Genomic DNA, 17,838 nt, shown 5'->3' with positions numbered 1-17,838 from the left:
TCTCAAGTTTTTTTCAAAGCATGTAGGTTCTTCTATTGCTTCCAGCACTTAATTTAAAATGTTTACAGGGTAACTAGCTGGCCGAGCATTGCTCAGCGCTGCAGCTGTTCAATAAATAAAAAGAACTCATAAATACGACTTGAATCTAAATATTTGATGGCCCATTCATTAAGTTATTGGCGTGCTTTTCAGAGCGCGTGAGTACATCAAATGAATTATGTTTTTATTTGGTTCGGGTTCGGGTTTGTTGTTGTTGTTGTTGTTGTTGCTGATGTTGCTGTTGTTGTTGTTGTTGTTGTTGCTGATGTTGCTGCTGCCGGCTGATCTTTTATGCGCCGCTCGTCGTGTTGGGTTTTCCTGGTGTTGTTTGCAAACGCGCCAATATTATTAATGGCTCTCACGCTCTTCAATTGAACTGAGCGCCCGCATACAGCACTATCTGCTATGGCTAGCAGCCCCCCTCCATATGACAGCCCCCCTTTCCCCATTGTACCACTGCCTCTGTCTGGTTGTCTGTTGTCGTCTCTGGCTCTCTGGCTGCCTCAGAGTCAGCCTCTGCCGCGTCGCGCATTTGTCGATCGTTCGTCGAGTTGTGCAAAACAACGTTTCGTGGTTTCTATTCGACAAAAATTTTTGTTGAAAAGCATCTGGAACGGATTTGGAGACGCTCAGTGCTACGCAAACCGTGCTATCGTGTGGATTACTTTGTATACGCAGTGATCAAAAAAATAAAAAATAAAATAACAAAAACTCAATACAAATAGAAACAAAATAAAAGATAACAATATGTCAAATACAATCAAAGTTCTTGGCCTGTGCCTGGTGTCGGCCCTAGTGCTGCAATTGGTCTGTGCGGATATCGAGACAAACGAAGTGAACGACAATAATAGTCCCGAATATAGTAAGTGCAGCTGGACACAATATAAATGGATTCCATAATATAATATAATATTTATGCAGTGCTTCAGGGCGTGCGTGTCTATCCCAATGATCGTCATTGTGTGCTCGTCGGAGGATTGTGTGTGCACACCAGCGATTGCAATCTGCCCACAACGAACAAGGGCCTGTGCCCCACCAGCGCCCATCTGGGCGTGGAGTGCTGTTACGAGTGTGAGTATGGAGCATATGAATAACTATTAACTGGAAATAGCGCCTTGCTTATAACGCCTTAACATCTCACAGTTATTTATCCAAACGCTTCTCGCAATTCCTAAACAAAATTCCCACCCAAACTACTATTTCCTATATTAATTATTGATTAATTGGTATTACTTGATGTACTCATCTGTTGTTCTTGTTTTCGTTTACGCTTTTCCCCACATCATCAACTGTGCCCAAAATATCTCTACTAACCACGTTCGTCTATCTTCGCCTATTGCTCCACTGTTCCGCCCCACCTACCTATCCCCCACGTTAACTCACCTGTAACTGCATTCCTTCCCCAACATCACCTGCCTGTTGCAGTGCCGGTTAGACCAGCGCCGTGTGCGCAACACCTGGGCGCCTGCATGGAGTACTGCGGCCAGGCACTGCAGAGACCTGGAACGGACTGCAAGAACGGAGAGTTTTGCTGTGTTTTGATCTAGACTACGTTATGTAATATAATCTATAAATCAATGAGCATCATTTGTCAACTGTAGACTATATTTAACGATACTTTAACTTATATATTGTACGAATAATTTTTATATGAAATATTTCTACTGTTCTAATAAAAAAAAAAACAAACACTGTAAATATTTTGAAAAAAAAAAAAAACGAAATGAATTTGAATTATTCACATAAAATTGAGAGTTCTGCTTAATTCATATCTGCTTATTTATAAGATTCTAGAAATTTGTCAAATGGGTTCTACTTTTTAAGATTTCGCTTCTCTCCAGGGTAACTTCTAGTCGAGCTTATAACTATGCTTGGCACTTGAGAATCGATCAGCTGAACTATAAAGCGCCGGAACGGAATGGGTTTTATATTATTTACAATGCTTCACTGTTTTACGAAATTGAGTTTAACTGGATTTTGTACGCCTTCCTGGTTGGAACTTATCTAATTAGTCTCTCTTAGTAATGATTGCTATTTAAACCTCGACCTGATGTCGCAGCAGACTCTGTTCAATATGTCAACCAAGAGGAACCTCTTATGTCTCGGCCTGGTATCAGCTCTAATGCTGCAATTGGTCTTGGCGGATATTGACTCATTCGAGGGAATTGATAGCGATGCTCCTTACACAAGTACGTGAATTTGAACTTATCCAAATGCTTATCGCATTTGCTAAACTTATTCAAGCAATTTCCTATATTTATTATTGATTGATTTATTGTTCTCGTGTTCACCTGTAACTCCACCGTTGCCTTCGAAGAGCCATGTCCTTCAAATCTGGCGATCTGCATGACGTTTTGCGCGGAGGCTCTGCGTATACCTAGAACGGACTGCGAGAATGGAGAGTTTTGCTGTACCCTGGTATAGTTTATATAGCTATAAATCAAAAGTTTATTCTTTAAATGATTATAACAAAATATATATACTTTTCATCGATATAGGCTCATATACTTGCTCAGATTTTGTTATTCATTTTGATATGGTATATAACAGGGTATCTTCTAGTCGAAGACATTGCTTTGCTTTTGTTGTTCAATAAACAATTAGTCTCATAAATTTCAGAGTATTTCAGAGCACGTGAGGAGCGTGCGCGTCATATGATCGGATGAATTAATTGGGGCTTGGGCTCGACGGGCTTCTTCAATGGACGAGCTTTAATGGAACCCAACGTTGCGAAGGCCGCTAAAATTATAAATAATTCTTAACTGAATATTTACAGCTTTGCTGGGTGGAGCCCATTTAATTAGACTCACATTCAAAGGCTTCTTCTGTCATCAGCCTTTGTCCATGGATGTCAGAATAAAAAGAGTTAACAAAAGGTAAGTTAGAATAAATGGGCTCTTCAGTATAAATATTATTGAAATTTGCTTTGCTAGCCTGTAAAGTTCTTCCTGATTTGTTTGCTAGTTAATTTTTAAGAATTTCTTTAAATATACTTTCAGTTTGTCGGCCAGCATTTGCTTTAATAAACTTTGCGTTTCTAAGTTCTATAAAATACCTCCCCATACCAGAAACAATTTAAACATAAATATTACACTCATCTTTTGAGTTTCTAGAAGAAAACCAATATACCCATAGTCTGTTTTGTGAACAGAGCATGAAAGGCCACATAAATTCTAATTGATTTGAAGTATTTGATGGTCCATTCAAATGATTTGCTTTGAGTGCATTGCAGAGCGCGTGAGTCGATCACATGTTATTGGACTCTTTGGTTGGGTTTAATTGATGCTGATCTAATTTAATAATGCTCCATCTTTAATTGTCGTTGGGCTCTCTCCGGCATCCAAATGCTCCTCTAATGATGTCGTGTGATCTGCAGATAATGTGAAGGCCTTTCATTAGAGCCCAGTAACAATATTCTTTGATACATCTATACGAAACACTTCAAGCATTTGATACTCTGTTTAGATAGTGAAAAAGAGTATATTGGTTCCGCTGCCCACCCAGTCAGCTGATGGCTGGACTAATCTCTATATGTCAAGCTGACATTATTAATAAATTTCTTCATGCGACAACTGTACGAGTAATTGTTGTGAAATATTTGAAGGGCTGTAATGAAATGCTCTGTCAATATTTTGAATTGTATTTCGAATACTGTCTCTCTCTCTCTCTCTCTCTCTCTCTCGCTTTCTCTGGCCGCTCACATGACTAATGTGTAAACATCGCACTGATTATGTAAGTGCTCGACGGGCTGAATCATAGCCAAAGAAAGAGCCACAAAGGTTGTCCACCAGGTCACTCAGGCGGTTCTTATCAGCGAGCCGCTCTCTCCGGGATGATATAGGGGCCCATGCTGATGATGATGATGATGATCATGATGATGAAGATGTTGATCATGCTGATGATGCTTGTGTTTGGCTTTGCGAGTGTCACGTGTCCATATATCAATGCCTGTACAGTTGTGTGGCCAGAGCTCTGCTTCAGATCAATCTTTAGCGTAATCTCTGTTCTATTTTGCCATCTATATATATGTATATATGTATATATAGAGAAGGAACTTTGTTATATATACCTTAGCGCGTATCGCCCCGTTTTGGGTTTCAATGTCAAGTTCAGCGCTGGTTCAAGCTGACAAGATTCCGATTCCGATTCCGATTCTCGTATATTCCATAGCCTCAGGCCTTTTTCAAGTGAATCTTTTTTGGAATCTGTGCACACATAATATTATAATATGATTTCTTGATTTTAAAAATAAACGTCCTTGCTGAGCATTCGCGTTCGAAACATTTATCAGACAACAGAGGCACGTACTCGTGTCTGGCTCTCAGTTGTACGTTTAGCTTTTATTATTTATGCTTTATTTATGTTGATTCAGTCTTCTTTTTTCTTTATTTTCTCTAAATATTTTATAGTTGCGCGCGATTTCGCAGCAAATTTTTAAATCTTTATTTCATGTGGTTATTTATAGTTGAGTTTTAGTTGAGTGGGCGATTGTCATATTGAAATCGTGCTGGACGGTTTTATATTTTTCTCGTAAGTTGAATGAATTGAGCCAAGGCAACATATTGAGTGAGTGGACATCACTTCAATATTTCTAAATAAATGTGCTCTCCATTTACTCAGTTAATCGCCATCCTATGTTGAAGGTGTTGCGGAAGGCAACTATGAAAATAAGGATTCAATAGGGCAACTAGTAATTCTTGGATTATTAGTTTTTACTCAAGTCTGAAGTGTTAATCACAGAGAGAGTTAATCAAAATGAGAGTAGTCATAGTAGAGATAAATCCAATTAAATCATCGTCAGCACAAGTCTTCTTATTAAAGCATAAAAATCATCAAGCCTCACTTGAATGCATGAGAATCACATAGAAGGGCTTAATTTAAAAATACGTTTCTTTTTCAAGTTTGCAGCGCAGCACAGTAAAATTGGGGTTGCGTTTGCTATAAGAGAACATATGTAGGGGTTAATACCCAGCAGAGATAAGCTTTTATCGTTAGTAGGTCAGTTTTCTAGATCCTCCGTCTACTTGACAGCTTACAGCCAACGGAGTCGGCTTGCGCAATCAGCGATTCCCCTTCATAAATAACATTTTGACAAAGATGTCTTTGAAGTCAATCGGACTAGACTAGGAAGCGCATCTTCCACATAGCGGATGATTATGGCGAAAAGTGAAAATGTGATTGAGAAGCTAATCGTACACAAAAAACAACATTTGAAGAGAAGTGTGCCTGCGCGCTGTGCTTGTCGCAATTCCTGAAAAATTTAATTAATTCCAGAGGTTTTTGTTTTAAGACGCCTTGAGAGATCTTGAGATCTTGAACGATGTGCAAGCTAACCCAGTTATGGCATGCATTACTTGGTATCTATGCACATCTTATACTATATTGCAATTCCTCAATTTGCACAACCTTCTCCAATGCCAGTGAAAACGACAAATGGCTTTGAACATGAAACGGCGGCCTTGTCTGGTGGACATTGAAACAGTGTAGATAGTCTGTGGGGCTATATAGTCTAGATGACCATGAAATCTACAACATAGGCCTGTTTCAATTGAGTCGAATCATTTAACTGCGTCTTAGAATATACAACTTGAGCTGTCTGTCTTGGTCGGGTCGCGGGGGGCAGGCGCGAACTATTCAATTGCGATTTGAACTTTTTCAAGTTGTTTTCATCGTTTTTCTTAATTTTTGCACAAATTCGCAATTGACTTGAGACAAATTTAGTGAAACAAAACACCACGTAATATTATGTATATAGAATCTTATAATTATTTGGTATATTCTCTATTTTTTGTTGAAACGTTCTTATCAGGCTCGGCTCGGCTCATGTCAAACAGTTCGTTATTTATGTGTTTTTGTTTACGTTTTCGGTTTCGATTCGAAAATTCGCTTGAACTATGAGCTAATTGTAGACTTTAATTTGCATTTCTGATACCCTACAACAATTGACAATGGGTATAATATTTTTGTGGAAATATATGTAACACACAGACCGCATAAAGTATAAAGGTATTTTCTTGCTCAGGACGTCGAGCTGAGCCGTTCTCGCGATATCTATTTGTCTGTCCGTTTGTTGACTTTTTCTAAATCGTATGCAGTATCAGTATATCGATAACATTTGATTTTCTCTTATACCATATCTCCCATTATCATAATATCGATTCATATAGATTTTCCACCTATTTTACACGCAGAATAAGCTTAACTGATTTTCCGACATATTCTGCCATATTCATAATATCGATAAATATCGATTTGAAAATAAAGGTACATGAATTACAAACTCTTTTATATCTTACTCATTCCGCAAAGAATAATGAAAATAGTCATTTTAATAGGTAGAGTAAGGCCACAATGAATCCCTGAAATTTTCTGCGCCGTACAGCTCAAATATTTTTGATACCTCACGCAATTCTCCACAGGGTATCTCTTGATGCAGCACTTTAAATCGGAACGCTCTAACTTGCATTTTTGTTATCGTCTTATTTTATTTAGATTTTTGTAGTCATTTTCAAAGCGCACTAATAAATGCTGCAGTGGATAGGGGTTGATGAAGGATGGGAGGAGGATTGGAATTGTGGGGGAGGGGGGGGGGGGCTGGTTTGTTGTATTTGGGATGCGCTCATATTTCATGTCATAGTTCGCACTCATTTTTCACTTGACATAAACTGCGTCTCATCGCCGCGGGCGCTGCAACGCAATTTGCATGCACGAAGCAACTCGTGTAGTTGCCATGTCTTTTTTTTTATATATATATTTTGCCTTTTTCATATTTCAGTTTTAATTTTTATTTTGCATGTGGCTGCGAGTATAAAAGAAAATGATTTTGTGGCATAAATTAACGCCAAGAGGCACACGAAACACTATTAAAAAATACACCACACATGCGCGAGTCGCACATCCTTCAGCCTGCCTGCCTGCCTGCCTGTATGTGTGTGTGTGTGTGTGTGTATGTTTGTGTTGTGCTGGGAAAGGATGCGAATGTGGACGCAGATGAGCAAGTCAATGGCTTATAGAAAAGCCAGGATATTCAGTGCTCAGTGCTTCATACGCCGCGTTGCCATCGCCATTTGCCGTTGCCGTTGCCACATTCTCATGATGCTATGCCTTCAGCTTCGTTCAGCTATCTATCTCTATCTTCCTCTCGCTCTCTCTGTTGCTCTCTCCCTCTCTCGCCTCATACAATTAATCCTTTTTTCTCATTTCCGCTGTGGCACCTTCTCGCTGGCTCTTTAGCACGCTGTCTGCCTGCAAAATGACTTTTTAAGTTAATTTCTTATATGTGCCGAGCATGTTGTCCCACAACATGGCCAACACTCACACACACACACACACACACACACTTACTCTGTATGGCTGATTGGCTGCGCAGTAATCACAACCCAGCTGAGCTTTAACTCTGTCCGTTTTGCATGCTATTAATATTAACTGTTAAGACGCAAATTCCCATTCAAATAAGTAAATATTTTTTTTTTAATTTTAACAGTTCTTGGCAATTGAAAAGATAAATGTATATATATATATATAACTTAAGCAAATTTTATCTAATCGTTTATTTCCTTCAAATGCACGCTTGCGTATAGGGCAAGCAAGCAGTTCAAATGAAAGCAGTGCAAACATGACTTTGATCGCGCTTCATTAGTTTACCTTTTTACAACACTGTTAACGGACAGCTGATTTTTCTGTTAATTTGAATTATGACATTTACTTGTGCTTCAATTGTTATTTAAAGAGAAATCATTAACAAAAAGGCGTGCACTAAGTAATGAAATTTGGTTTGTTCTGTTTTTATTGCCAAAGAAATTGCTGAGAGTTTAATAGGATTGCCACGAAACTCATTAAAAGCAACAAATGAAGACTCTAAAAATTTATATAATTACACAGAATGGAATGGAATTTGGTTAAGCTGCCAAGTTTGTTTGTTAGTTTATTTCATTTAACATCTTTGAAATTCGCTTTTTGCTTTGCCTGACTCTTTGCACGCCCTGCCAAGTTTGTGCTACACTTTATTTAGCGCTGTTTCCACCTTTGCTTTTTACTCTTTCACCTTTAGCTGGCATACAATGTGCGTACGTGTTGAAAATGAATTTCCTGCACACAACAAGCTATAATTTTTATGCAAATTGAAGTTCAAATGGCATAAAATGCAATTACTTAAATTTCTTTGACAAATATTCACGAGAGGCGCTTGGTACGCCCCCCTTCAGTCACCTGAACTGGTTCTGGCCATGGCAATAAAACCCATTAACAACATGCAAATGAAAGCAAATTTTGTGGCAACCCCTTGCGAAGAAGGTGTTAAAATTTTGAGTCTTTTGAAGTGACACACAAAAATTCTTGTCAACCAACAAAATGACATAATAATTTCGGGGGGGACCTAGAGCTGGAGCGGGAGACACGACCAGCGGTTCAAGCGGCCGGGGGAGAGTTGAAATTTTAACAATTAGCAAAAAATGTTGTGTTGCCAACATACTAAATACAGAAATTACAGCAGCCCGCGGTGCTTTCTCCAACTTCTTTGAGATATCATTTTTTTTATTTACTGCCGTTCTTTATGCCGCGCTGCTAACGGGATTAACCGCAATTTCTTTAATTAAAATTTCACCCCCCAAACCAGGTGGTGACGGGGGGGAGGGGGTGCGGAAAAAGGATTGTAAATTACGCTGTCAGTCAGTCGTCTGTCAACAACAATTAAAACGGGAAGCAACATCACAAATTAAAAATTCATCTTCCGCTGCGGACCTGCAACACACAGATAACTCATGTTCTATTCTACAGCAACAACAATTTTCTTGCTTTCCCTTCATACATATATATATATATTTTGTTTTTATACTTTTTTCCCCCTAACTGTTGTTGTTGTTTTTATCTATGCTAAGCATGTCTACTTGATGTGCTACTGGTCCCTTTTTAATTTGATTGGTGTGGCTCTTCTTCGTGCCGGCGTTTCCGGTTTTTCCTGCTGCCACTTACCTTTCCAGCTTTTTGATTGGCATTGGGGCGCAGCAGCGAAGCAAAAAAAGGGGTTAATTAATTTGTGTTTTGGCATATTTGTTCTTGGCACAGACCTGACAAAGTCTTAAGTTTATTTCTGTGCAGTGGCAACGACTTGAGCGGGGGACTAAAAGAAAATGCTTTAAGTAGCTAGGTGCTAGTGCAAAACTCTTATGGTAATATATTCCATGGGAAACATGGTATGCAGGCCGTAGTAATAGTTTAATATGCAATAGAAATCAGTTTGGAGCTGTGTTTAGAAATACCTTAAAAGCATCTGTTGTAGAGTGAATTTTGATATTCACAAATAATAGAGCTGGAATTTAGCCCGCATTTTGTTTACGAAAATATTTACGACTTACAATATTTTCTAGCAAAACGGGCGGTTGATGGAACTGTCTAATTGTTTTATTAACATTTTTAAAAATTATTTGAAGCTAAAATTAAAATCTGATTTTTAAGATACATTAAACTAGCTTCACGAATCGAACCAAAAGGCGGCGAGCTGGCTAAATGACAGGTATATAAAAAAAAAAACAACGAATAAGAAATAATATATCACAGGCTCTTCAAGTCTTTGATAATATCTTACAAGCAATGATTTCTCGCTTGCCAAGTGGAACCCCTTTTGAGAGCACTTTTTTTTTACCCTGCCAGTGTTGTAAGCTACAAATGTAACAAACTTGAAGTTAAATTTCAATTATAGTCGAATTTTTTTTTGGCTTCAGTTTGATGAGCCAACCTTTTTCTTATTTTGGGTCGGACGTGCCTGAGGTACATTGTATTGCTTGTTAACGAGTTGTGTACTTAATTGAGTATTGGGTTAGGCCTAATTGGAATGTAGTTGCACTTTGTGCCGAGAAAAAAAAAACAACTGGCTCATCACATATAGATTAATCTATATTATATTCATAATACATTTATATTATATTTATATGGAGCGTATTTATTTTGAAGCCCTGTCAAATTGCGTGGTTTCGGCAGGCAAACTTTTTGTGACTTTTGTTGCGTGTGCAAATAATTTGCAGCTCGTTTGTTGCATCATTAACAATGTTGGGGGGTGGCAAGGCAGAACTTTTATCTAATTAATGGAAACTTCAGCACAATGCTGTGCTGTGGCATGAGTAGATCTTTTGCTTTTGAAGCGTATCGTTTTGTTGACAGTGAAGCGACGAGCTCGGCGTACAACATGGCGTATGATTGCTTTTGTGTAAACAACGATGAGGACAGACGGATGTCTATGGCAAAAATGGTTGAGAGAGGGCGACTCAGGGGGGGGGGGGGGCAGGGGATATACTTGGCATGTCTTTGGCAGTTTTTTGCCACTCTTCTTTTTGAGCTGCGTAAAAGTTTTTTAATTAGCAACAAAAGTAAAGGGGTTAATAACGCGACTCGACTTGAGCTGAGTCGTCGAGTTTTGTTGGCTGTTGCCAAAAGTTTGGCAAGCTAACAATTAAGTTTCGGCTATGTGCGGCTGACATGCGAGGGGTGCGGGCGCGGGCGCGGGCTGGCGTGTGGGCGTGGCCACAGATAATGGGCATTAAGCAACACTTACTGACAATTAAGTTGAGCCCGCGCCAGAGAGCGCGCGACTGCTATCCTTCGCCCCATTGTTGACTTTTTTCGGGCTGTAATTACGCTTAATCGCGAATTTGCAACACGCTGCATGTGGCAGGCAGGCAGACAGCCAGGCTGGCAAGGACCTGAATATGCGTTGCGTTGCGCGCTGTGAGAAGCTGCTTAAATTGTGGCAATAACCCGCAGCAAGTGCCGCGTATCGTTTGCTTGACCAGATGCATTTTGCACAATCTGCACAATTCAAACAGTTGAAGCGGCCAGATAAGCTCAAAATATTCATGAGCTTGGTTTTATGAAGTGCTAACAATGCGTAAAGCTACAATCATAATCAGGGGAGGCACTGGGGCAGGAGCAGGGGTGGGCTAGGGCCACACTTAACAGCAAAAAACGCAGTCGAACACCTTTTGTGGCAGCTTCTGTGTATGTGTGTGTGTGTGTGCCATCTAGTTGCTGTCTGTCTGCCATTGCCCCACAGAAGTTTTTCCATTTTCCTCTCTGAACATGGTCATGCCCTATGCTAGCATTTTTTTTCTATTCCTCTACATTTTTTCTTCTTCTTTGCCTTTTCGCGTTGCTTTCTTTTCCGTGCTTTTGCTCCCTGGGCTGGGTAATTTTTCACTTTCGCAAGATGGCAGCGCATTTTAATGAGCCAACCAACAACAGGATATGCGGTCAGCCAAGGAGTAGCAGCAGCAGCAGCAGCAGCCGCAGCAGCAACTGACAATAGGACTCAGGACACTGGACACTGGCCAGGACACTCGCTGGATAATTTGTGTTGCATTTGCATTTTCATTGGTGCGATATGTTAATGACTTTGCTTACTTTTCCCCCTCTCCAGCTGCTGCTCATCGTGATAATGTTGTTGTTCACTGTCTGGACAGTAAGTTTTCTCTGTCTGTTTTCGATAGAAAATTATTCTGGGTTTCCTTTTGGATTTGTTGTCTCGATTAGCATAGGCAAACGACTAGACAACACCGAAAAGTTTTATCCCATAATTAGCTGCATCATTTATCATTCAATTGTGATGCCAGACGGCTTCAGATAGTTCCCAAACTCTGTTTTAAATACATGCATCGGGGATTTACTTTATGGCATATTTATCATTTGGGGATATTTGACAGTGGCAATTGGAAGAAAGAGAGAGAGAGAGAGAGAGAGAGAGAGCAGATAACAGCATAGATCAAAGTGTTTGGCTTCAGGTGAGTCGTATCAGCTACTATATAAGTATTATAGGATCTATTATGATTACATCTTCTTCTACAAGTCAATAAAAGTTAAGTCCTCTTTTTTATTTACATGAATACCAGAGCTTAAACTAAAAAAAAAACTGAATAAAAGACAGAAATAACTAAAGAAAACTAAAATTAAAGTTGAAGATAAATAAATCAAATAAAAGCTGCTGCTTCAAAATTTTTAAGGAAAAAGTGCAAAGTTAACTCAATAAGTCATTTAATATAAAGAATTGTGCATGTTTATTGTAAATTTATATGACAAAAAAAAAATAGACGCAATTTCAATTAACCGTATCGAGAGCTCAAATAAATGTCCAAATGCATTTGATTTATTGGCAATTGCCTGAGCTACATATGTAAATAGTTGAAATCAAATTTACATTGTCTATGATAATAATTTATACACGAATTTTATTAAACGCTTCAAATACGACAAAGACCGAAAATACGGGCTGTTAATTATTGTAAAAACTGTGTGAAATTATTGTAAATATCATGATATTTGCCATCCTGCGTGTTGATATCGAACAACAACAACAACAACAACAACGAACACTTGCAAACTGTTTGCCCAACTGTCTATTTATTTACATTTTCCGGTGCATTTTATTAAATACAATTTTGTACGTTTTTGCCACGATAATATTGCCAAATGTGAAATGAAGAGAAAAATTACATTTAAAAGTCAAAAATGCAAAAGTCGTTTAAAACATACAAAACTCAATTTCGCATCCATGTGTGTGTGCGTGTGCGTGTGCGTGTGTGTGAAAAACATTAAAATAATTGTTTTAAAATCCTTTTGTCAGAAAGTAAAGTAAATTATAAACACACACACACACACACACAGAAAGAGAGACAGACTGCACTGCGAGTCTGTGGAGCCTGGCAGGATAACGATAACACGTCACAAGTCACAGGATTTCACTGAGCCATTAAAAACGTTGCCACACACACACACACACAAGCACGCACACACACACACACAAACAGAACGTATGCCAGCTGCATTTGTATCTGTTCAACTGCAAAAACATTTGCGAAAAATTAATTTTATACAAAACGTTATGCAAATTTTTATGCACAAAAATATATAAGAAAATCTATTAGTGCACACAAAAATAAATGAAAATGAAAATGAAAAAAAAGAAGGAAAATACTGCTCGACTAGGCTATATATATTCGCTGTGGGCACAAATAGTTGCTTAGCTATACTTGAGAAATGCTTGATAAACCTTTAATTACTGAAGATATTCGGTGTATACCCTAGAAGATACATAGACAATAGTAGGAAATAGGAAAGTGTATCCCCTGGAAGATACATGCACGATATTGGCACTCATTTAAAGCGAACAATCATTTAATTTATTCTAATAAATGTTGAAGTCGCAAAGTCTATATAAAAAATTTCAATGAACTATCGCCATATTATCTTCCTGGCGATAGAGTTACCAGTCAGTGGTAACAGGGGTTCTAAGCTTTTGTCAGTTTGGTGTGGAACTAACATGGAACCACACGACTTTTATGAACAGCTCTTTCTCCACACCTTAGGTAGGCGACCCGTTGTAGAGTCACAGTTGTTTACAGAGTATATCAAAAATGGGAGCCAATTGCTGGTAATATTTTGATAGTTGCAAATTTCAATATATGCACGATACGCATATTGTTTGTACATTTGCATACAACATGCCACATGGAACATGCAACATGCATTTTCCATAAAGCTTACCTCATCAGGATATGCTGGAAAATGTTTCAATTTTATTCATTGTACAGCAATTTTTCAAGCAATTTCGTTTGCTGTTTTTCCTATATATATATCCATTTTTTTTTTTTTTTTGATATTTACCCTGCTCCGGCGCTGGGTGTGAGTCTGAAGTGGTTGGGCAGGTGAAAGTCGACTGCTTTTGTAAGATGATGTTGGCCGTGCCGCCAAAGTAAAGAGCACTTTTTGGTGCAGCTGCCTTCGGTTGGGGGTAGTTGGGGAAGTTGAAGCTCATTTGGATGGCTTTACCTTTGGCGCTGGCACTCAATACAATTGTACAATATTTATTTAATGTAAATGAGAAACGAGAAACGAGCCACTCACGTAGTGCAGGCCAGTTCAGGCCATAGTCAGGCTCATGTGGCCCCGCCCCTCTTTGGCCAACCCTCGATATGCAAAATGATATTGAACATTGTGTCGATGTCGAATTGCCTCTCCTCTCCCTTTCTCTCGCTTTCTGTATGTGCCCAATGTGCCAATGCATTCAAGCAAATTAAAATTGGAAATTAAATGTTTACGAAGTACGAAAATTTTAAACGAAAAAGTAATTGCTTTTCATTCTGCCTTGAGAGGCTGCTGTGCACCGAGTCAGCGGAGGGTAAGAGCCACACATATATGTGAATTTGGCAAAAGTACAACTTAAGGTTAGTTTCCTGAGATTTTGGCTTTAGCTTTCGATAAAGTGTTTCCTAGCCGGATTGCCTGCAGCCACAATAAAAAAGCTAAGCATGTATCACAGGCTCAATTGTGATTCTCTTAACCTAATATTGTTGATAAAAACAAGGTAATTAAGTATTAGCTGGGAAAGTAATAACAACAATTTTGCAATGCTCCCAAAACTCTAATAAGCCATAACTAAATTTAATTGAACTTTCATGCAAATTGATTTGTAAATGAATAGACATACAATTGTTTAATTTAATTTCGCGATAGTCCAATTGCAGTTATTATTTTCTGATATTGCATATAGTAGCTTATAATACCAGACGAAGGAAAGGGAAAAAGAGAGAAAAAAGAGAGAGAAAGAGTGCAAGAGACATAAGTACAGTATGAGCAGCACTTAAAAATTAACTTGACGTTAAGGACTTGGTATAAATATGCGTTTGCTTTTGAAATGACAGCTCAGCGTAGAACTTATCAATTAAGGAAAGTAAGCCTGAAATTCATATGATGCAGTGCATACATACACACATACGTACGTACGTACGTACATACACACACATGCATACATGCATACATACATACATGCATACATACATACATACATACATGCATACACACATGCATACATATATACATATATACATACATACATACATACATACATACATACATACATACATACATACATACATACATACATACATACATACATACATACATACATACATACATACATACATACATACATACATACATACATACATACATACATACATACATACATACATACATACATACATACATACCTACATACCTACATACCTACATACCTACATACCTACATACCTACATACCTACATACCTACATACCTACATACCTACATACCTACATACCTACATACCTACATACCTGCTCCGCCCCCTTGGTGCTCCTCCTGCTCCTCCGGGTCCTCAGCTTTTAGCGTTGAAGCCGCCTGCGCCTAAGTCATAGGTGAAGCCAGCCTTGCCTTACTTAAAATTTTGAGAATCGAGGAGGAGGGCAGCTTTAATAAATACGATTTCTTATTTAAATTTGCCGCGCAACATGACAAATTTGTCTGCTATTGGTATTTTATTAGACTTGCATACACACATACACATACGCACACACACTTACATACATACATACATACACACATACATTCATACATACATACAAACATTCATTTAATATTCACTTATATGGATTTTAGGAAAATAAACCCTAGATGACAAAATATATAGATGGTATAGCTATAGATAGGAATCGAGTGCAACAAGTGAGACAAGCTGCTTTTTATTTAAGGCATTCAGCGCTTGCTGGGGGGAAGGGGCCAGGCTTTTGTCTGCGTTTCACCTGAAGCAGGTTGAATGAACAGCCGTTAGACACATGCTGTATTTGCGATTGGACGAGCTCTGCTGAGCTAAAAGGATGTTGCGTCTGCCGTCGTTGTCGTTGCCATCGCTGCAGTGCAGGCAACGTTGTTGGCAGCGACTTTTGCCATTTGCAGAGGGCATCATTATCCTGGCATTCAAGTCCTTGGCTAAGGCTCAACAGCCCAACAAGCATCGGCAACCAATGAGTGCGCTGCCATTCGCTACGGTTGAGGTTCTGTCAACGTGAGATGGCGACGATGATGTGGCCGGAGCTCGAGGAAACTGCAGAAATGATATCCTGTTTTCATATGCGGCGTGTGTATGTGTCTGTGTGCGTGTGTGTGCAACAACTGCAAGTTTTGTTTGAGTTGTAGCCGCAGGTTTCATTGTAATGTGCTGGTATCTTGTTGCCAGCCAGCCAGTCAGTCAGCCAGTCAGTCAATCACTCAGTCAGTCAGTCAGTCAGTCAGTCAGTCAGTCAACCAAGCCGAGCTGGTTACGGTTATGGTTACGGCGGAAATGGCTATGGTTTAGTGGTTCCTCTGCTGTTTTCTTTTTCCACTTTTTAATTTCCGTTTGCATTGCCTTCGGGTGGCCAGCGCCAGTCCGTCTCCTGAGCTGAATATTGTTCTTGTTGCTGCCGCATGACTCTGGCTCAAAAGTTGGCCACAGGTAAGCGGAGCCAGAGACATGCAGTTCGAGTGCTTCGCTTGCGTTCTCCTTGCTTGGCCACATTCTCGTTGCCAAGAACAACATGAGCCAACGAATTTTCGTAGGAAACGCCAATGGCCAATTGGATATAGTTGTTGCTGCTGTTGCTCCTGCTGCTCCTGCTGCTCCTGCTGCTGCTGCTGCTGAGCCGTGCAAGAATGTTGAAACCTGCTCAGCAGCAAGCCAAACAAGAAAAGGTCCGGCACAGCGTAAATTGAAAGGCGAGCGTTAAATTCCCCATTGGCCAAATACTCGCAGCCACTTGCTATGTATTACAGCCACTTCCGGCGGGCATGACAAAATCCTTGCCCCCACGCTGACCACCCCCTCCACACACATACGGCCGCCCATCCTGCCTGAAAGTAGCCCCCGGCTGTGCGCGTGTTCGATTATTCAATCCTGGTTTTTGCCCACTTCGATTCACAAATCATTTAAATTCATGTAGTTAAAATTATGAACATGCAATGTTTACTTTGTTGTCGCTGCAGCCGAAACTAATTAATATTAAAATATTACAAAAAAACTGAATCCAGCCTAAAATTATGCAACGTTTTTTATTTGTCGCTTGGCCTGCGGCTAACTATTAATTAACATGTTAATTACAACTTTGCAGTTGGTTTTTTTTTCAGTTTTCTTTTTTTTTGTTGCCTTCTCTGCTGACATAAACGAAATGCAATTTTATAAAATGTCGCCATTTTAATTTTATGCATGATACACACACCACACACACACACACACACACCCAATTGCGGGTGGGGTGGCAGCTCTTTCTAATCGAAAGCTCGCTCAGGTGTATTATGTCGCTTGGGTAACACGCCAATATATATATATATATATGTATTTATTGCGCAATGGCTGGAAAAAACCATTAATATTCTTATTTGCTTAGCCGTTGATGGCAAATTGGTAGGTGCTGCGCGTTCCCTGCATCTCCGAACCGCTCACCCTCGTTCTCCCGCTCGCAGATAGTTCCCTGCAATTGTCAGAATGGGTCACAAGTTAAGCATGTACGACATGTAGAGACATTCGCCTGTCGGTATTAGGTCTGGACTTAAAAGTGATAAAAAAAAGGTCATCCCATCTTCATGTCACATATGTTCAGCTCTCATTTATATTTTCAATTTAAGGTACAGGGTATCTCTCGGCTGACAATTCTCCCATTTCTACCTGTAGTGCTCCACTTTTTGATTGGCAATCTAAAATGCGCTGGAGCTTAGTTTCGGGCAGCATTTCGTAGCTCTATATAAATAATCGAACTGCATTTTATTGGACAGCGGACGCGTCCACTTTGTAGTCCGGTTGAGCTGGTCGGGAACAAGCTGTTCCGGCTGTTCCGCCGCCAGCTAGAGCCGTACACCCGGGCCGCCGTGATTGTCAAAGGATGGCGGCTACGAAAATAATTAAAAACTCCATTTAAATGCAGATTAGCTGGCACATTTTGTGCACAGCTATAAAATTATATGGCCA

The 17,838-nt window shown here is 39.4% G+C and overlaps 1 protein-coding gene and 1 long non-coding RNA gene across 3 annotated transcripts; one reads left to right on the top strand and one right to left on the bottom strand.

The window, feature by feature from the left end:
• Window positions 1-133: 133 nt before the first annotated feature.
• Window positions 134-1,539, bottom strand: LOC116651011 (uncharacterized). The gene is made up of 2 exons (XR_004304034.2): window positions 1,423-1,539; window positions 134-703 (listed from the first exon to the last, which is right to left on the bottom strand). It is a non-coding gene; the product is annotated as an uncharacterized lncRNA (long non-coding RNA).
• On the top strand, window positions 650-2,546 carry LOC6626760 (uncharacterized). 2 transcript variants are annotated; one of them, XM_002050675.4, is made up of 4 exons: window positions 650-901; window positions 961-1,110; window positions 1,465-2,228; window positions 2,357-2,546. In XM_002050675.4, the coding sequence occupies exons 1-3, from the start codon at window positions 787-789 to the stop codon at window positions 1,584-1,586; spliced, it is 387 nt and encodes a 128-aa protein (XP_002050711.1). In that variant the 5' UTR covers window positions 650-786; the 3' UTR covers window positions 1,587-2,228; window positions 2,357-2,546. The 2 variants fall into 2 exon arrangements, with proteins under 2 accessions (XP_002050711.1, XP_015030104.1); XM_015174618.3 differs by having other exon boundaries at window positions 1,183-2,228.
• The last annotated feature ends 15,292 nt before the right edge of the window (window positions 2,547-17,838 follow it).

The sequence above is a fragment of the Drosophila virilis genome, chromosome 5 (assembly GCF_030788295.1).
Source record: "Drosophila virilis strain 15010-1051.87 chromosome 5, Dvir_AGI_RSII-ME, whole genome shotgun sequence".
Lineage (NCBI taxonomy): Eukaryota > Metazoa > Arthropoda > Insecta > Diptera > Drosophilidae > Drosophila > Drosophila virilis.
The sequence above is the reverse complement of the archived record's forward strand: the minus strand, read 5'-3'. Positions and strand labels throughout refer to the sequence as shown.

Excerpts from the sequence above, each read along its gene's own strand:
- LOC6626760 (XM_002050675.4), top strand. The coding sequence starts at position 787 with ATGTCAAATACAATCAAAGTTCTTGGCCTGTGCCTGGTGTCGGCCCTA. Across the intron at positions 902-960 it reads CAATAATAGTCCCGAATATA|TGCTTCAGGGCGTGCGTGTC; the intron begins GTAAGTGCAGCT and ends ATATTTATGCAG. Across the intron at positions 1,111-1,464 it reads CGTGGAGTGCTGTTACGAGT|TGCCGGTTAGACCAGCGCCG; the intron begins GTGAGTATGGAG and ends TGCCTGTTGCAG.